The sequence below is a fragment of the Nycticebus coucang genome, chromosome 8, assembly GCF_027406575.1.
Source record: "Nycticebus coucang isolate mNycCou1 chromosome 8, mNycCou1.pri, whole genome shotgun sequence".
NCBI lineage: Eukaryota > Metazoa > Chordata > Mammalia > Primates > Lorisidae > Nycticebus > Nycticebus coucang.
The window spans coordinates 52,179,061-52,198,124 of NC_069787.1; the positions used below are offsets into that span (position 1 = coordinate 52,179,061).

The window sequence follows — 19,064 nt, forward strand, 5'->3', positions numbered from 1 at the left end:
TTCAGTCCACTGTGGCTATGATTCTGCCTTCAATTTTCTTGGCATTTCATGAACACTTCCCAAAAGACTCTCCCTGAGTTGGCAGCATGATGTATTAGAGGTTGTTTGGCCTCTCTTTGTGTTTTTACTATGTTTAAATTCTGTTTCAAAGCTACTGGCTTGCGTACTTGGTTTTCAGTGCTGTTTAATAGATGCCTGCATGTCATTTTTACATTCCATCAAAAAGATTTTAAATTAGAATGCTAGTAAAAGTTACGATAATCCTCAGTCTGAGCTAGGTGGCTCATGCCTGTAATACTAGCACTCTGAGAGGCCAAGGCGAGTGGATCACTTCAACTCATGAGTTCGAGACTAGCTGAACAAGAGCAAGACCCCGTCTCTTAAAATAGCCAGGCATTGTGGTGAGGTACCTGTAGTCTCACTTGGGAAGCTGAGGCAAGAAAATAGCTTGAGCCCAAGAGTTTGAGGTTTCTGTGAGCTAAGAGCCACGGCACTCTACTGAGGGCAAGAAAGAGACTCTGTCTCAAAGAAAAAAAAAAGAAAGAAAGAAAAAGTGATCTTGCAGCAATTCACAGGACCACTCTGAGGTTCTCTTGGGCCTGGACACATCTACTAAGGGGCAGGGGCTGGCAACAGTTCTATTTGCAGCTAAAACAGAGCCTCTGTGTGACTGTAGCATGAATGTCGTTCCTCTCCACACCTTTGCTGTCAGCCTTGAAATTATGTAATGCTTGACAAGCTTTTAAAATCTGCATGATTTTACTCCATTTTTATTTCTGTGGCATAAAGCGAACAGCATTCATATATTTATTGCACTATTTAAATTTTCATAAGATGCAACTGCACTATAGGAAAAATTGTTGAATTGATGTATTTTATACCTTTTCCAGCATCACCCAGCATAATGTATTTTATTAAATGGTTGAACAAGGAAAGTGTCAAATTGTCCTAAAACTAAAAATATGTGTCTCTCTTAAAAGCTTGCGACCTATTGTTACAGCTGGACAACCTGGCTTGCAAACCCTGTAAGTACAGCTGTTTTTACTGATCAAATCTCAGAGTGGTACTGGCATGATGGTGTTGGGTGCTCATTCTGGGTCCTGTCTCCTCCCAGTCTGGAAGCCTCGGAATCTGAACATCACGCAGCACGGTTTGGACATGCAGGTGTCCTTTGACCACGCACCTCACAGCTTTGGCTTCCGTTTTTTCTATCTTCATTACAAACTCAAGCATGAAGGACCCTTCAGGAGAAAGATGTGTAAACAGGTGAGCTGCTGGGTACGCATAAAGGAACACTGCCTGCTTTAAAGTGACCCCTGACCCACTGGAATTCTGGTGGCTCGTCATGCGCATTAGGCTTTGTTGGCTGTCAGTGGTCAATAGATAGTCCAAAATGTGACCACTGGGTATGTCTCAGAGCCATCTAGCTGTGTTTTTTCCCTGCATAGTCATCTACACCCCAGCTGTCCTGGTGGTGATGTAGCCTGGTAAAAGGACTGCCAAGGAATTAAAAAAAAAAAATAATAATAATATATATATATTTGTTTATTCTTCCATATTTTATTTATTGATTTATCTATTTTCTTGAAACAGAGTCTTACTCTGTTGCCCTGGGTAGAGTGCTGTGACACCATCATAGCTCAAACTTTTGGGCTTAAGCAATCTGCTTGCCTCAGCCTCCCAAGTAGCTGGGACTACAGGTGCCTGTCACAACATACAGATAAATTTTCTATTTTTAGTAGAGATGGGGTTTCTTTCTTGCTCAGGCTGATCTCAGACTCCTGAGCTCAAGACATCTGCCTGTCTTGGACTTCCAGAGTGTGGGATTACAGGAGTGAAGCACTACGCCCAGCCTATTATCCTGTATTTTAAATATTTATCAGGTGCTCACTGTGTAGCAGGGCCTGAATTTTATGGTCTTTAAATCCTTACCAGTCTATGAAATCCTTACCAGTCTATGCCACCCCCTTTTATAGATCAGGAACCTGAGGCTAGAGTCACTTGTCTTGCTCAAGGCCACATAGCTAGTAAGTAGGAAAACCAGCTGTAGGAGCCAAGCTGCTGGCAATTCAGTAGTCACTGATTTTACAAGCAGGTCAAGTTTAAGTAGACAGGCCCCAAGTTCTTAAACGGGCTGTCAGAGGAATGGGGAAAATTTTATGGAAGTTTATAGGACTGCCAGATCACCCCCTTATGAGCACCAAGAGAGGGTTTGGTCATGGTGGCACGGCTGGGTACCTTCTAGATCTGATCCTAAGTAGGCCGGGTTCTGTCATAGGGTTTTTGTTTTTGTTTTTGTTTTCCCAGTTTTTGGCCAAGGCTGGGTTTGAACCTGCCACCTCCGGTATATGGGGCCGGCGCCCTCCTTTGAGCCACAGGTGCCGCCCCATAGGTTTGTTTTCTTTCCTGCTGGCTCTTGCCTCTGTCAGTGATTGTCTTCAGTCTTCTGCCCATGTTAAAATTACGGCAAATAAAATACATACAAACAGAGACCACTAATTTCTTTCCCCACCCTTTTATTAAGTAAAGGTTATTTGAACTAATTACTTTATCTTGGAGTCAAATATTCCTGCTGAGGGTGCCACCAGCTAAGCATGGACTGAGAAGGATCCTGAGTTCTCCTAAGCCTTTTATCAAAATGAAGTTCAGAAGGGCCAGGTGAGGTGGCTCACACCTGTACTTCTAGCACTCTGGGAGGCTGAGGCAGGTGTAATACTTGAGCTTAGTAATTCAAGACCAGCCTGAGCAAGAGTGAGACCCTGTCTCTACTGAAAATAGAAAAATTAGTGGGGCATTGGCAGATGCCTTTAGTCCCAGTTACTTGGGAGGCTGAGGCAAGAGGATCACTTGAGCCCAAGACTTTGAGGTTGCTTTGAGCTGTGATGTGACAGCACTCTATCCAGTCTCCAAAGGAAAAAAAAAAAAAAAAGTGAAGTTCAGACAGTATATGGCAGATAAACAAATCTTCTAAAAATTATAGTTGAGATTGGTGGGAAGTCTTCTTCAGCTTTGAGGGAGAAATGTCCTGATGACCTTGTTCTAAGACGTGAGTTTTTTAAATTGTTCTTTGCTTTTCTGCAGGAGCAAAATACAGAGACAACCAGTTGCCTTCTTCAAAATGTTCCTCCAGGGGATTATATAATTGAGGTATGTATAACTCAGGAAAGCTCTATTATTAATTCTACAGAATAAACCCAGTTCATAGAGAATTCCAACTGTTTGCAACACTACAATTTCAAGCCATTAAAGGTGTGCACAGTTACATTTTTTATATGGCTTTTAACATGGCTTTTAAAAAGGTTTATACGTAAGTGATTTTTGATCTTTTCGTTAAATATGTAAATAAATATTTTTATGTAACCACACAGTCCATATATATCATGGTTTAAAATCTTATGTATAGTTGGCCAGGCACAGTGGCTCATACCTGTAATCCACCTCTTTAGGAGGCTGAGGCAGGAGAATGACTTGAGTCCAGAAGTTCGAAAGTAGCCCAAGCACCATAGTGAGACCCTCATCTCTGCAAAAAAATAGGAAAAAGAATTCGCCAAGCATGATGGCATGTGCTTATAGTCCCAGCTATTTAGGAGGCTGAGGCACGAGGATCACCTGAGCCCAGGAGTGCTGAGGTTGCTGTGAGCTATGATGATGCCGCAGCACTCTAGTCTGGAAAGCTGGGTGAGACCCATATGGCTCTTTAACATGGCCATATGAAAAAAACATGGCCAAAAGAAAAAAGTAAAATCTATGTATTGTGGTCCTTTCTATGACAGAGATTCATTTTTCAAATTTTAACTAAAAAAATTTTTGTTTCGGTATTAAAATAGCAAAACAGAAGTTATGCCCAGGACGTCTGTTTACACTTGGGTAGTGTTTATGCTGCTGTTCTACATATGTGTACGTGAGTTCTAAACACCAAAGAACAGGCGAACGAAATGTTTCTTTTCTGTCTTTTAAATTACTTTTCCAGCATGAAATTAGTTCAAGAAAAAATGAGTAAAAGGAAAATAGAAAATGAAATTAACAATTTGTCCATGGCCCCCCCATTCAAGGACAAACAACATATCTTAACATTTGGTGGAAACATCTAGTTCTGGCATTCCTCAGTAGCAGTATGTGGTTTTGGACTGACAAACCTTCATAAAGCATTAATGGAAGCCCAGTAAAATCAGTGGGAGGATGCCAGTTTAATTGAAAATTGTTAGAATATGGGACTTGCCAGCTGTGTCCTTCAGTAAATAACCTTCTGATTCATGAAAGGAAACATGATCAAGTTTAGAGTTTGAGCTGGTGAAGCAGAGATGAACCTGAGTAGACTTAATGCCTAGCCTCAGCCTGGCCAGTGACTGCAGGCACCAAAAGCTCTCCTTTTCCTCCATCCGTTCTCCTATACTTACCTCCCTACCACCCACGTCCCCCACTGCCCACTGATGGAAAAACGAATGAAATCACCATTTTTTACCCTTACATGATGGGTGTAATTTGTTGAAGTGCTATCCCTTAAAAAAAAATAATACAGCATCCTCTGTTTTGCAGCTGTTGGATGATACTAATGCAACAAGAAAAGTGGTGCAGTATTCCTTAAAGCCAGGTAGGTGTTTTTTGTTGTTTGAAATTTTGGCTCTAGACCACTGTAGACCAAGGTATCTGAATTTTCTGTGCTTTATGGTTTACAAAACAAAAAATTGGCTTCTCTCTCTTAAGTGATGTTCCATCATATCTGAGTTTCTTCCCATCCTAATGTAGCTGCCTAGAAGATCAAAGCCAGTGTGGTGTGGGTAGCTGGGACTAAATAAATACTCAATTGTCCTCTGAAGAAAAGTGGTGGGAGGGGAGGTTTCCTTAGGCAAAATTCCCACTCAAAGGTATTTAATGTCCCAGCAGACTCTTAACTGTTGAATTGTTCTCTACAACTCTTTAAAAAAAAAAGAAACTGTTGAATCCTTTTATAATCATGAAACCAGCACTAGAGAAAGGTGATTTTGGGGTCCTAGAACCTGTTATGCAGCTTATGTTGAAAAGGAAAAAAAAGTTATTTCTCTTTGAACCCGTTACATGGCTTAACGTTTAAAAACTTCGCCTTTGAAATTTCCCAGTGCATTCCCCATGGGCTGGGCCCATCAGAGCTGTGGCCATCACTGTGCCTCTGGTTGTGATATCCGCGTTCGCAACACTCTTCACTGTGATGTGCCGCAAGAAACAACAAGGTATCTCTCTGTGTGTCATGTCCCCCACTCTAGGGGCAGGCCAGGGGTCACTGCCACCAGAGAGGGAGACTAAGGAGTGCATGGGAAGCCTTACACCTCCTATTCAGTTTCCTGGCTATTATAGTTCCCAGAATCAAAATAATGTGGCTTTTAACCTCCAGAGCCACTAAAATGACAGGCACAATCCTATTCTTAAACTCAGAATAGTAAATTCAAGGGCAGAAAGAAGTCTGGTTTACTGACCAGTTTTATAAAAGTTGGGTATCACGAGAGAGCCTTTTGGGTAGCTAAAGTGATCTAGATCTTGGTCTGGGTGGGGGTTTACATAGGTGTATACTTTCATAAAAATTCATTGAGGTGTACCCTTAAAATTTATTTATGCCCTTTATCTTTGTAAATTATACTTGAATAAAATCTTTGTGTTTTAAAGGTCAGCTCTGCCCAGTGTTTATTTCAGTGGTTCTCAACCTTCCTAAGGATGTGACCCTTCAATACAGTTCCTCATGTTGTGGTGACCCCCAACCATAAAATTATGTTCATTGCTACTTCATAACTGTAATTTTGCCAGTGTTATGAATTGTAATGTAAATATCTGTTAGGCAAGATGTATTTTCATTGTTACAAAGGGGTTGCAACCCATAGGTTGAGAACCGCTGGTTTAATTGGTCTAGTAGGCAACAGCTAGCTCTGGGCACCCTGCTAAACCAGGGTGGCCCCTACAGCATTTCTTGTCTTGTCCGAGGTCAATTTCAGGTTAAGAACAATTTGTGACCATTTGTTGCTCTACTGCAGAATTCAGCTGCCCCATGCCCAGCAGTGACCCAAGGGGCTGATGGGTTTGGGGGCTGGTACTGTCTAGGTGGGCATGTCAACTGTTCTTTCTTGAAGATAGCATTGGGTTCCAAGTCTTCGGGAGCAGGGAAAAAGCATTGTTCATAGGTATCAACACTATCTTCTTTTCCAATTTAGAAAATATATATTCACATTTAGATGAAGAGAGCTCTGAGTCTTCCACCTATACTGCGGCACTTCCCAGAGAGAGGCTCTGGCCAAGACCAAAGGTCTTTCTTTGCTATTCCAGCAAAGATGGCCAGAATCACATGAATGTCGTCCAGTGCTTTGCTTATTTCCTTCAGGACTTCTGCGGCTGTGAGGTATGAAATCTAAAGTTTCTTCTCTTCCCCTGGGCAGGCCAGTGGCTCTGTACTATCTTCCCACCAGGGCTACTTCAGTGACACCTGCCCTTAACTAGTGCCACAGCTTCCAAGTCGGGGACAGTATTACACTCTTCTTTCAGTCTGACCTACCCCTTAGCAGCACCAAATGTTTTATAACACTTAGTTCTAACTTTGACACATTCCTGCTCAAAAGTTTTGAGAGGCACCCAACTACAGGAATTTTGTAAGCGTTAGAAAGAACAGCAGCTGCCATAGGAACATCAAACCAGGTTGAGAAGGATTATCACTCAAGACGTGCTGGTGAGTGTATTCAGGACAGAAGCCCCACTGGAGGGCCAAAGACAGAAGGGCAAGTAAAGCAGTGCGTTCACACAATTTTTTGGGAGGGGAGTTTTGCTAAGAAGGGGAATGGAAAATGGGATTGCCACTGGAGGGGTTCTTCGGGTCCAGGGCGGAGAATGGTTAACAGAGAGCTTTGTGAGGTTGTTTAATCCTTGACTAGAGCAAAGTCATGGGAAGGGAGAAACTGGTGATGTAGGAGAGGAAAGAGGCTGGAGAGAAGCAGGAGGTAGGATGCGAGGACTCCCAGAAAACAATGTCGGTCCTCACTTCTGCCCTGGTTTCTTTGCTGTTCTCTTGAGTTGAGCTATTAATATATTGCTTTTCTATAATGTCACAGTGCTCTTGCGGAAGGCCTACCCTGTTTCTTACAAATGCAAGATTATACAATAATATGTACAAAATACAATAATTGTGTAATTAGAAGTTACTTGAGCTTTTGAGCTTTCAAACTGCCCACTAGCATGGTTCTCAGACTCTGTCCACGTGGTGAGGGTGCCCCCTTGTGTCAGTACCTCATATTACAAGGCCAGGGCCCAGGTTCCCCCTGCAGGAAAGCTTTGTTGAAAAACAGCAGGAGACTAGACAGACTTCACAGACAGCCCAGTTGGCTTTACTTTGCAAGTAATTAGCCCTTGGGGAAAATGCTCTTTCAATTATGATTGTAATACTTAATATAGAAAATTTGGAAACTAAACAATAATGACAAATAAAAAATTGCCTGTCATCTCAACTTGGAGAAAGAAGAACCATGGTTAATGTTTGATCCATGTTCTTCCAGTCTTTTTCCGCATTGGTAAACTGACATATACAGTTTTGCATTTGGGACAGATTAGAATTTTCTACATTATTAGTAGTCCTATTTAAACTGTAATTTTTTTTTAATTTTTCTTTTTATCTGGAATCATTTTCACCTCGCATAAACTGCAATTTTAAATAGCCACATGACTCTCAATACTGATTCACCAGAATTGAGTTTCTCCGAATTGTTAAATTTCTCACTAGTTGAAAACTGTCCCATTTCTGTTGCTTTCCCAAGAATAGATGCTTGGAAATGGAATTACTGGGTCAAAGATAGGAACAGGTTTTAAATGCTTGGTATTGAGCTCACTTCAGCAGTGCATACACTAAAATTGGAATGACGCAGAGAAGATTAGCATGGCCCTTGTGCAAGGATGGCACGCAAATTTGTGAAGCACTCCATATTTAAAAAAATGTGTGGTATATGCTCCCATTATACATTTTAGCATGTATAATGTTAGCAAGAATTAAGGAAATAAGCATAATTTTCAGCAAGGGGATGGATGTTGGGGCAGGGAAGAAAGCAGAAGAGAAAAAAGTCACTTCAGAGAATGCCTTCCTCTGTAAGAAACTGTGGCTGCTTTTCTTGGTCATAGCCATTGGAAATTAGATTCTGAACTACAGAAAGAAAGACACCAACACGATTGCCAAGAGATGTTTTCAATAGAGTCAAATGAAAGCAGTCTGAGGAGGAGAAGCTCTCGGAGGGGCCATGCGGGCCTGGTTTCCTTTCCTTTGTCAGGGACCCCCTCCCAACTTCCTCACTAGACACCCCCTTCAGGGTTAAATGCCTTGTCTGTTAGAGACCTTGTAGAGATGTGACCCTATAGGTTTCTGTGAAGCCAGGGAGGGAAATGGTCACACCCAAGTACGTTAACCAAAGTGGCTATGTTGCTGCAGTTCACTATCAGTTGGTAAGCAGCATGGCTGGCCCTGGGACTGTGAGTGTGGCCAGAGAGGTCCTCTTTGTCCGTCATGCTCTCCAGATATGAGTCATGGATCATTGTGGGTGACTGTGGTATCCAGGCCTCAGCCCTGACTCCCGGCCCACTTTGAGGTCATTCATCCACATCCTTTGCTCAGAGCCTGTCTGCCTTCTTTCCAGGATCTGCTGGCCCCCTCCCCACCAGGCAGCCTCACTCACCAGGTACACCCACTCCTCTGTGTTCCATGCTGTTCCTTGAAAATGTCCTGTATAGTATGTGACTTGGGCAAACTGCCCAAAGCTCTGTGTTTCTGTCTCCTCACCTGTAGGACAGGAGTAGCATTTATCCCAAATGATGCTAAAATGAGCTTATGGACAACAAATCATAAGCTCATCCTCAGTGTAATCATCATCCTCAGAACCTTAGCTGTTAATGGTACCAGGTAATATGGGACCTGCACGTTGCTGTGCTAATAAGGGTTAAGGGACTGGTGATGTGATCTCCTCTGCCATTCCTGTTCTTACCTGTTTCTCCAGACTCTTTCTGGGCCTCCTGTACGAGTGAGTGAGGTGCTTTGTTCTCTTTCCAGGTGGCCCTGGACCTGTGGGAAGACTTCAGCCTTTGTAGAGACGGGCAAAAAGAATGGGTCATCCAGAAGATCCACGAGTCAGAGTTCATCATTGTGATTTGTTCCAAAGGCATGAAGTACTTTGTGGACAAGAAGAATTACAAACACAAGGGAGGCAGCCAAGGCTCAGGAAAAGGGGAGCTCTTCCTGGTGGCCGTGGCAGCCATTGGTGAAAAGCTCCGCCAGGCCAAGCAGAGTTCTTCTGCAGCGCTCAGCAAGTTCATCGCCGTCTACTTTGATTATTCCTGTGAAGGAGATGTGCCCGTTGTCTTGGACCTGAGCACCAAATACAAACTCATGGACCATCTTCCCCAGCTCTGTTCTCATCTGCATTCCCGAGACCACAGCCTCCAGGAGCCAGGGCAGCACCTGGGACACGGCAGCAGAAGGAACTACTTCCGGAGCAAGTCAGGCAGGTCCCTGTATGTCGCCATTTGCAATATGCACCAATTTATTGACGAGGAGCCTGACTGGTTTGAAAAACAGTTCGTTCCCCTCCACCCTCCCCCACTGCGCTATCAGGAGCCAGTCCTAGAGAAGTTTGACTCCGGATTGGTTTTAAACGATGTCATTTGCAAACCAGGGCCTGAGAATGATTTCTGCTTAAAGGCCGAGGCCTCCATCCTTGGGGTGACCGGGTCAGCCGACTTAATTCCAGAAAGTCAGCACATGGGCCTGGACGAAGATGCTGAGGCCCGTGCCACCTCTGATGGTGGTTCGACCCTGCAGCCCCTCCTGCACATGGTGAAAGCTGGCAGCTCCTCGGACATGCCACGGGACTCAGGCATCTACGACTCGTCCGTGCCTTCCTCTGAGCTGTCTCTGCCACTGATGGAAGGACTTTCAACGGACCAGACAGAAACGTCTTCCCTGACAGAGAGCGTGTCCTCCTCTTCTGGTCTGGGTAAGATGCTGTTGGGTCTGGTGTTGCCTTTGACGACTTGTTTCTGCTTACTGGGCTTGCCTCTGACTACTTCTTAAATCCATCAAAGCGTTTTTCTAATTTTGGTACCAATTTCCTAAGCAGCAAAACCTGATGAGAACACAGTTTTGATTCATCCCCGGTAATGTGAATACTGACATGTTAGAGTTGCAGAAATGCTCTAACTTACAGTGAGGGATGTTGTGAAACATACAGTTTGTGCATTTTATCACCTTTCTAAAACTACCCCAAAACACATCATTCCTCAAGGGTCTTGGATTAGGCAGGGTCCTGTGGTTGAGGTTGCTGCGAGCTATGATACCATGGCACTCTACCCAAGTTGACAGAGTGAGACTCTGTCTCAAAAAAAAAAAAAACTACATGCATTGAGCTGTGGCTCACGCTACAGTATTCATTCTCTCCAACCTAGCTCAGCACAGGGCCCAGTTGGCAGGACTCTGTAGAGGGGACCACTTCCCAGGGAGTCCTAGCAGGATGCCATCTCAGGCTTTTCCTTACCAGGCTTGTAACTAACTGGAGTCATGCAGCAAACCTGTGGTCTTCAAGAAAGGTCTCTCCTTTCCTCAACTAAAGGAACTAGAACTTGTTAGGAGGATGAGATGGCCCCATCTTGAACTGATTAGGATGCCACCTTTGTGCAAAGCTCATAGTCCAAACCCAGATGCAGTCATGTTTTGGCATGAGCACCCCACCCAGTGAAATGCAATGACTGTGTCCTCTCGTCTCTCCTTAGGTGAGGAGGAGCCTCCTGCCCTTCCTTCTAAGCTCCTTGCCTCTGGGGCTTGCAAAGCAGAACTTGGTTGCTGCAGCTACACTGATGAACTCTACGCGGTCGCCCCTTTGTAACAAAATGCAAGAGTCTAAGCATTGCCACTTTAGCCGCCACCTCTCTCTGATTCCTCAGTTCATCTCTCTGATTGCATGGCCCACGTGGAGCTGAGGTCTCCTACAAGGATATTGGAAGTGAAATCTGGCCAGTATTTGCTCCCCTTGGCCCCAACCCTCTTCCAGGCAAAGTTTTCAATTTTTTGAAATCGTACAGAGCTCTGAAAGACTTGCGCCTAAGGTCTGGCAACAGCTTGCCATGTTACGTCAGAGCTGGTTCTGGGAGAGAGGGAGGGAACATGTGAAGAGAAGCAGAAGAATACCTGCACTGATCATTCAGACCTCGCCGAGCTCCGCAAACTTTGCCTGTCTACTGTTGGCTGCTTTGATTGAAATGCTGTGTGGAAAGGCACTTTTAATGTCATTATAGCCACAGAAATCAAGCACCAGTCTATCCGGAGCCTGTGTTGTATTGTAGATGGTGTTACTGTCCACAGTTTTGAAGCAGAACTTACGATGCCCGGACATTCAATAAGCTTTGAGTCAAAGATCAAGAAAGTAACTAAATGCAGAGTTACCTTTCATAAAAGAAGCCTTGTGTATTACTGGGTGGCATAGCTGGCTGAAGTGGCCAGGGCCAGGCTGGCCATCTTGACTATTCCATCTGGGGTAGGTTGGTCAATGTGTAGAAGGCACCAGAACCTCCTCTTGGTGTGAGGAGGTGTCCTTTTGTATCACGTGGGGGGCCAGATCTGCCTGCCATTTCCCTGGGTTACATTTACTGTGCTGTATTTCAGATGTTGGTTTCTGGAAGTTTATTTTTAAGAAACTGATACCCAGCTGGGCTGTATTATTGGAAGCTGCAGTTCGTGCTGTGGTTAGCCTTCTGGTCTAAAGCTGTGTCCTGAATATTAGAGATTGGAATTCACTGAAATACAGCAGTGTGTGGAGGTGGTGGCCAGTTAATCTTCTGAACTGGTTTCAACGAATGATAGACCTCTTTTTAAGAAGGTGGAAAAGAGGCGCCTATGGCTCAGTGAGTAGGGCGCTGGCCCCATATACCGAGGGTGGCGGGTTCAAACCCAGCCCCGGCTGAACTGCAACCAAAAAATAGCCGGGCGTTGTGGCGGGCGCCTGTAGTCCCAGCTGCTCGGGAGGCTGAGGCAGGAGAATCACGAAAGCCCAAGAGCTGGAGGTTGCTATGAGTCCTGTGACGTCATGGTACTCTACTGAGGGTGATAAAGTGAGACTCTGTCTCTACAAAAAAAAAAAAAAAGGAAACTACCATAAAAGTAAATTCTCTGTTTTTAATGAATGACTTCTTTACAGAATTTCTGTTTCCAAAGAGAAAACAACTGTTCGTATCCTATGTGTTGATTAGTGTGTGTGTAATGAATGACGTCTTGGTCTAACCTGCGGAAACTCTTCTCTCTGTGCCCTGGAGTGGGTGTGACTATCTTTCTCCATCTTTTCCATGGGCGATGTTGGCTTTTGGTACCCTGTTTTCTTAGGATTCAGCCTAAGGACCACCCTGGGGACCTTCATCAGTAAGACCAAAATCCCAAGGTGTGGGGAGGGTGGGACAGGGCAGGACTTTTTCCTCTAAGCACACACTGGGCAGGTGGTGAAGGGAAGGCTTGCACCCCCACTAAAAAGAAGTTTGTATTTTTGATGCAAACGTCATTCACACTCCCTATTCTGTAAAGGCAGCTGGCAGCTTCTTGGGAGAAGAACGTGCTCGTCTGTTCTCTGGCATCAGGTTTCCTGCAGCTGCTCTGGGAGAGAGACAGGGAGCTGCAAGGCTGTCTGCTCATAAAACCAGGCATTTCAGAGGAGGGACGTTTCATGTTGTCAGTGTGGAATCTGGGATGAGCACAGAGCTCCTGCCCACACAAGACTGCCCTGCCATTCCATCATGTTTTGTGAAGGAGATTGGTCAGTCCAAACTTACTAACTTAGGAAAATTCACTTAGAATGTTATCAGAGAGATTTCTTACTGAGACCAAAAAATGTTTCACCCCACAGGAACTATTAGGAGCCACTTAGGGGTAAATATTAGCTTTGCTCATAGAATGAGCATCTCTGAGAAAGTGGCCCAGGAGCAACATGGAAGACTGGGATGGGAAGCACTAACCAGGCTCCAAGGCTGTGGGCAGAGAGCTTGCTACATGGACGTACTGACTTTGAAAATGGAAAGGAAGAATGTGATAGTCCAAAAATAAAGTAATGTTTTAGTTTGGATTTAGGATTTGGGTACTTATTTTGAAATTCTAATGTTTCTGATCAATAATATTAAACTCTAATATGCCAAGTAATGGAAACGATAGTGTGATTGTGTAAGAGAATAAATTGAAAGGCCAACTTCCTAGTTTTGCTTCATTAGTTTCACTTTTTTCACTCTCCCCATTGTGCTAGGAATGGGAGTAGTTGCCTTGCAGATTAAGGCAAAACATCTGTTTTAAACATAGCTGCATTTTTTTGACTCACAGATTGTCCCAGATGGTGGAAATGATAAGACAGAAAAAGGTTCTGCCAAGTCACAGGCTGTTAGATATTGCAGAAGCAAAAAATAGAATATAGGGATCTTCTCAATGAAAGGCCTGGGAGCAAACGGCTTGTGTGGATAAATTAGACACTGTCCTCTGGAAAGGAGTCCATGGTTCTAGGAAAACTAAGAAGCCTACGTGTAGTTAAAAGGGAGAGGCTAGTTACGCAGGTCTTACAGAAAGGACTTAGCCATCTGATGTAGTCGGCTTTACTGGGAGAATGATCAGGGTGGTAAAACTGTGTTCTTAGGCCAGGTGCGGTGGCTCACATCTGTGATCCTAGCACTATGGGAGGCTGAGGTGGGTGGATGCCTGGGCTCACAGGTTTGAGACAACCTGAGCCAGAGTAAGACCTTGTCTCTTAAAAAAATAAATAAATAAACAGCCGGGCATTGTGGTGGGCACCTGTAGTTCCAGCTACTCGGGAGGCTGAGGCAAGAGAATTGGTTAAGCCCAAGAGTCTGAGGTTACTGTGACCTGGGATGCCATGGCACTCTACCAAGGGCAACAAAGTGAGACTCTGTCTCAAAAAGACAAATAAATAAAAGTGTGTTCTTCTCTCAAGAGATTGGTTACAAGCAAAAGGGACCACCTTGACAGACCCAGCCCAGCCACACAGGTTTAGAGTTCTCTAGAGGTCGAATGTTGGGCTTTTAAGGCACATTGATCGCCATAAACAATCAGAAGTCATTTCGGTCCAGGCCCAGGTATTCGGGTGGTGACCCAGCCAGGTAATAGTATTTTGAGCCAAAAATGAGATCAGGCCATAAAGTCGGGAGACAAGAGTTTTTGATTGATACATAAGCAATTACAGAAGACAGTTCTGGAGCTGAAGTTCAGTCAAATGTCTTCAGCCACGATGACGTCATTGGAATGTGTAGTAAGGAATGGGTACATAAATTTGTGTATGTTTGTCAAAGTTTAGTCTTACAACTTCATAGCCACAAGTATCTCTCTTGTTACTACCAATCTCTAGTTTCAGGTCTCCTGATTTAAGTGCATATAGGAACACTGTTCTAAATGTGGGGTTGTATCATTTTCAGAGCCTTTTTTTGGAGATAAACATCTTTTCCTTTAAAAGACGCAAAGGGGGTGGAACCTATTTTATTTCTGAAGAAGAAATGACACATCTTTCTCCCTAAAGAAAGAAAATTCTGGGTGGCGCCTGTGGCTCAAAGGAGTGGGGCGCCGGCCCCGTATGCTGGAGGTGGTGGGTTTAAACCCAGCCGTGGCCAAAAACTGCAGAAAAAAAAAGAAAGAAAACTCTGAGGTCCCCAACAACCTCAACACTAGTTTGGCTCCCTTACAGAGAAATGACTTTCTGTCTTTAGTGGAAAGGGGTGGACATGCTAATATGAAGGTTACTTAGCAGATCCTCTGTCTTCAGGGGATGCCAACGTTAGCAGCCCAAGTGTAAGGAAAACATTTCTGATGATAAATGGCATTGACGTGGCTTCCTGGTGTCTGCGATGGGGAATGATGGCAACCGTGGCAAACCGAAGAGCTTCTGTTTCACTTACAGGGGAAGCCATAGTGCCTGTGCAATAGTTCCTGTCCCATTTTTCAAGAGAAGCTGAGAATCTGGATTTTTATATTGAAAAGTTATGATTTTTATAGGGTTGGCAACTAAGTTAAAAGAATTTTTAAGTGAAGTCTGGCCAACGGGACACGAAGATAACTTAATTGGGTCCATTGGCTACCAGTTTGCTAGATTTGTTAAATTTGAAATGAAAGGCATCCATGGTAATTACAGATGTCAGGTGCTACCAAAAGTGCTATTGCTAAATGCAGCCAGTAGCTGGATTGCTTTTTTCCACTATCTCTTCCCTGAAGAAATTTAATGTGATTCTGAGTGCAGTTAAAATGTTTTGATTGCTTCTTTATATTTCCTGGTGTCTTAAGAGAAAGCCAGTTATTAATTTCAAAATCAGATTTCTGTCCATTAAACAAACAAAATGCTTAGGCTCGGTGCCTATAGCTCAGTGAGTAGGGCGCCTGCCACATGCACTGAGGCCTGCGGGTTCAAGCCTGGCCTGGGCCTGCTAAATGACAACAGCAACTGCAACCAAAAAATAGCCGGGTGTTGTGGTGGGCGCCTGTAGTCCCAGCTACTTGGGAGGCTGAGGCAAGAGAATCACTTAAGCCCGAGTTTGACGTTGCTGTGAGCTGTCATGCCACAGTATTCTACGGAGGGGGCATAGTGAGACTCTGTCTCAAAAAGAAAAAAAAATGCTTGAACAATTTCATTTAAACTCCACAACCTAAACGGCCTTATTTATAGTTCTAGCTCTAGACATAATTATTTTTCTAGATGGTGTGCAATTCTGAGCTTAGGCCAAGACATAATTAGGAAAACAGGCATTTGTAGAGAATAAGGTAAGGAATCTGCTAGTGTCCAGTAGAGCCAGGTATTTACATTATTGTGTATTTTAAGTGACCTGTGAGTTGACTATGTCTTGGAGGTGTGAAATGGTATACAGAGAAAAGCTTTTCCTGATGTTAAGATAGCAGTAGTCCAAATGGGGTGTTGGGTCATCCTTGCCATATCACCTCTTTTCAGGCTGAGGGCGAAAATAAACAAAAGGAAGTCTGACTGTAAGCCAATAGCTTTGATTCCGATTTCAGAGTTTGGGGGCCAGGAGAAAGTTTAGATTATCTGGCATGTTCTCCCCCTGGTGTCAGGCAGGGCTGGGACTGAATTTTTCCAAGCATATGGCCATAGATGGGATTCTGGATATTCAGAGAAAGATTCTGTAACATACCCTGATGGTCAGATAGTTCTTTATATGTCTTACAGAAATTCAAACCGGCTTTCTTTTGTTTGGTGCGGAGTGGAGAAAGAACAGCTGGTCGCCTTCCATGTATTTGAAAACCACAGTGAAGTCATCCCCCTGGTGTTTTTATTTCAGTGATAAATAATTCCACTCACTTAAACCATTCTTTATAGCTCTTGTTTTCCAGGGGCTTAATAATTTTCACTGCTATTCTATTTCTTGGCTTCACACTCAGTTTAGTTGTCCAAACAGAATGTTGGTGCCTTATTCACATTGGTGCCTTGTGAAGGACAAGCTCAGGGTAGAAATTATACGAAAATTCTTATACACCCAGTTCCTCTTACCACTTAAAAATATAATAGCACTTTTAAAAATGGTACATTGCCTATATTCATTTTGAGAATTATTTGACTGCCGTTTTTTTTTTTTTTTTCTTGGTGTTAGTCCTCTATCTTGTGGGTTGTTTCCCTTCTGAGATGAAATACTTGGTGCTTATTCCTAATATATTTAATACTACCCTTGAGCTTCGAGATACTCTTTTAAGACCAGCACCTAGCCCTCCCTCCCAATTTTGGAGGGATTTTAACGTATCTCTAGACAGTCCCTTTATTTCATGACTCAAAATATTATTAAATGGTGCAGTCTTTGGTTTAACCACTAGCGAGGTGGTAGCGACAGTTGCAAAGTACCACCTCCCCATTGCTGTTAGAGAGATAATTAACAAACACATTTGAATGCTCCCAGGAGGACCTCTGGGGAATTTTGGCCAATTGTCTTTCTGCTTCTTAGATCCTCCTTGAAATTCAGCTAGGACCACAGGTATCTCCAAGACCTTTTCTGTGTTCTGGTTGCAATTGACCAAGCGCTGTATTTTATACAATGAGAATTTTGACAATAGCAAACCATTACCACTGCCTATCTGATGTTTGTGTCACATAAAATTCCAGTCAAGAAGATTCAAAGAGGCAATCTTCCGTTTGTATGTGATGTTGACAAAATTCGCTGTTTCTATTGTTAGACAAAAAAAAAGAAAAAGTTGCGTTTGGATTATACAACTCTGTGTTTGTCTGTTTTAAAAGTTTGGTTTTTTTTTTTTCTTCAAGAAAAAAGCATGGCGAATCTGGACAGCAGCAAAAGCTTTTGTAAAACCTAATATGTTCATTTAGAGAGTAACTTTTATTAACTTTTATTTTCACTGTTAGTTTAAGAAAAGAAAAAAAGAATCTTTCACCGCAGAAGTTCCTTGTTATTGTGCCCGGGGTGTAGGGTGGGGGAGCCTGTGGAACACGGTGGTTATTGATGTTACTGTCTTTGTTTCATCTTTAAATTTGTCCTTTTGAGGATTTTGTGGATTAGTGAGCATTGACAGACTGTAGCAGTGTGCTGTTAATGACTTATTTGATTTGTACATACCTGTAAATAGGTGATAGTAGATCACAGCTGACATTTGCAAGATGTTTTTGTACTTTAGAATTTCTGCATCAAATAAAATGTTTTAAGATTGGCGTGGTTTATTGTTTTTAGAACATCTTTGCTATTTCCTGACCAGCTGGGGTTCCTGAGCACAATTTTCTCAGTGTTCTGCTTCAGGATGAGGAGGTGAGGGTGGCCAGTATTTTTTGCCTTTTAGACAAAAGGGCCTGCTGCCCTTGATGGTTTGTTCACCTTGGCCTCCACGGGCAGTTGTCTATTACCTGTGTGGTGTCAGGAGGCCTCCCTGCTATGATACGTTTACTCCTGTAAAGAAGAACTTTGACTCTCAGAACAAATGCACTTTTTAGAAGTTTAAAAAAAGCCATTGAAGGCTCACCGCCCGTAGCACAGTGGTTTCGGTGCCAGCCACATACACCAAGGCTGATGGGTTCGAACCCGGCCGGGGCCAGGGCAATGGCAACTACAATAAAAAAATAGCCAGGCATTGTGGCAGGCGCCTGCCATCCCAGCTACTTTGGAAGCTAGGCAAGAGAATTGCTTAAGCCCAAGAATTTGAGGATGCTGTGAGCTGTGAGGCCACAGCACTCTACGGCAGAGGGCAACATAGTGAGACTGTCAAAAAAGAAAAAGCCACTGAAACTATTGAGCCACACACAGATTTCTTGTCATTCAAACAGAAAAAGATGCCTGTTCATTATCTAACAGACATTCTCACTGTCTGTGTGTCCTGTGCTCTGTGAGTTAAATCTTGGTGCCCAATAACTTCGTAGTCCCTTCCCAGCCCTGCTACTCTCAGTGTTTCCCTGTGACTATAAGACTCTGGTTCTCAGTTTGTCACCCACAGAATGGGCCAGTTAAAGGCCTTCAGAGGGTGAATCAATCTGGTGAAGCTAAAATGCTGGCAGCACCATACCTGGCACATAGTGCTCAGTAGATGATAGGTGTCCACCAGAGGATGTTGGGTTGTTAACAAATAGCAAGGACACAGAAAACAAGCTTTTGACCATTGCCTGAAAAAGATAGGGTCTAAGTTTTGGATCTTGGGAGCATGACTGATTATAAAAAATTGCATTTTCCTTGTTTCCTAGTTCCATCTCATGCCTCCCTGCACCATGTTAATGGTGCAGTCTTTGGTGTAACCCGCAACCTTCCCTGTTCAGGGGGCTCAAGGAAAAGGGAAAGAGTGGTGGTAAAAGACATCTCTGAGGGCAGCACTGTTGGTTTGGAGAGGAGGAAATTCTGATGAATTTCTGCCTCCTCACCTGGTATGAGCTTCATTTTTCTTGTTCATATTCGCCCAGAATACATCTTGCCATTTTGCCTGTTGGCCTCTTCCTTCCCATGCTCTCTGCCATTTCTCCTTATTTCTAGGAACGCGAAGAGCTCTATAGTCATCATCTTATCTTCACAGCTGCTCGGTGAGGTGGGTAATCTCACTCTCCATTTCACAGATGCAAGAACCA

At 43.6% G+C, this 19,064-nt stretch overlaps 1 protein-coding gene and 1 non-coding gene across 3 annotated transcripts in view; both read left to right on the forward strand.

Moving 5' to 3' along the window:
- The window catches only part of IL17RD (interleukin 17 receptor D), an 81,452-nt gene extending 63,785 nt beyond the window's left edge, over positions 1 to 17,667 (forward strand). Inside the window, exons 6-13 of one of the 2 annotated variants that reach the window (XM_053600341.1) lie at positions 981 to 1,025; positions 1,115 to 1,266; positions 3,082 to 3,147; positions 4,537 to 4,591; positions 5,097 to 5,207; positions 6,177 to 6,361; positions 9,041 to 9,983; positions 10,756 to 17,667. In XM_053600341.1, the coding sequence (XP_053456316.1) occupies positions 981 to 1,025; positions 1,115 to 1,266; positions 3,082 to 3,147; positions 4,537 to 4,591; positions 5,097 to 5,207; positions 6,177 to 6,361; positions 9,041 to 9,983; positions 10,756 to 10,868 (1,670 nt within the window). In that variant the 3' untranslated portion in view covers positions 10,869 to 17,667. The remainder of the gene's footprint in view (positions 1 to 980; positions 1,026 to 1,114; positions 1,267 to 3,081; positions 3,148 to 4,536; positions 4,592 to 5,096; positions 5,208 to 6,176; positions 6,362 to 9,040; positions 9,984 to 10,755) is intronic. The other variant, XM_053600342.1, reaches the window with a different exon arrangement.
- On the forward strand, positions 7,832 to 7,934 carry LOC128592905 (U6 spliceosomal RNA). Its single transcript, XR_008382116.1, has one exon. It is a non-coding gene; the product is annotated as a U6 spliceosomal RNA (small nuclear RNA).
- Positions 17,668 to 19,064: the final 1,397 nt, after the last annotated feature.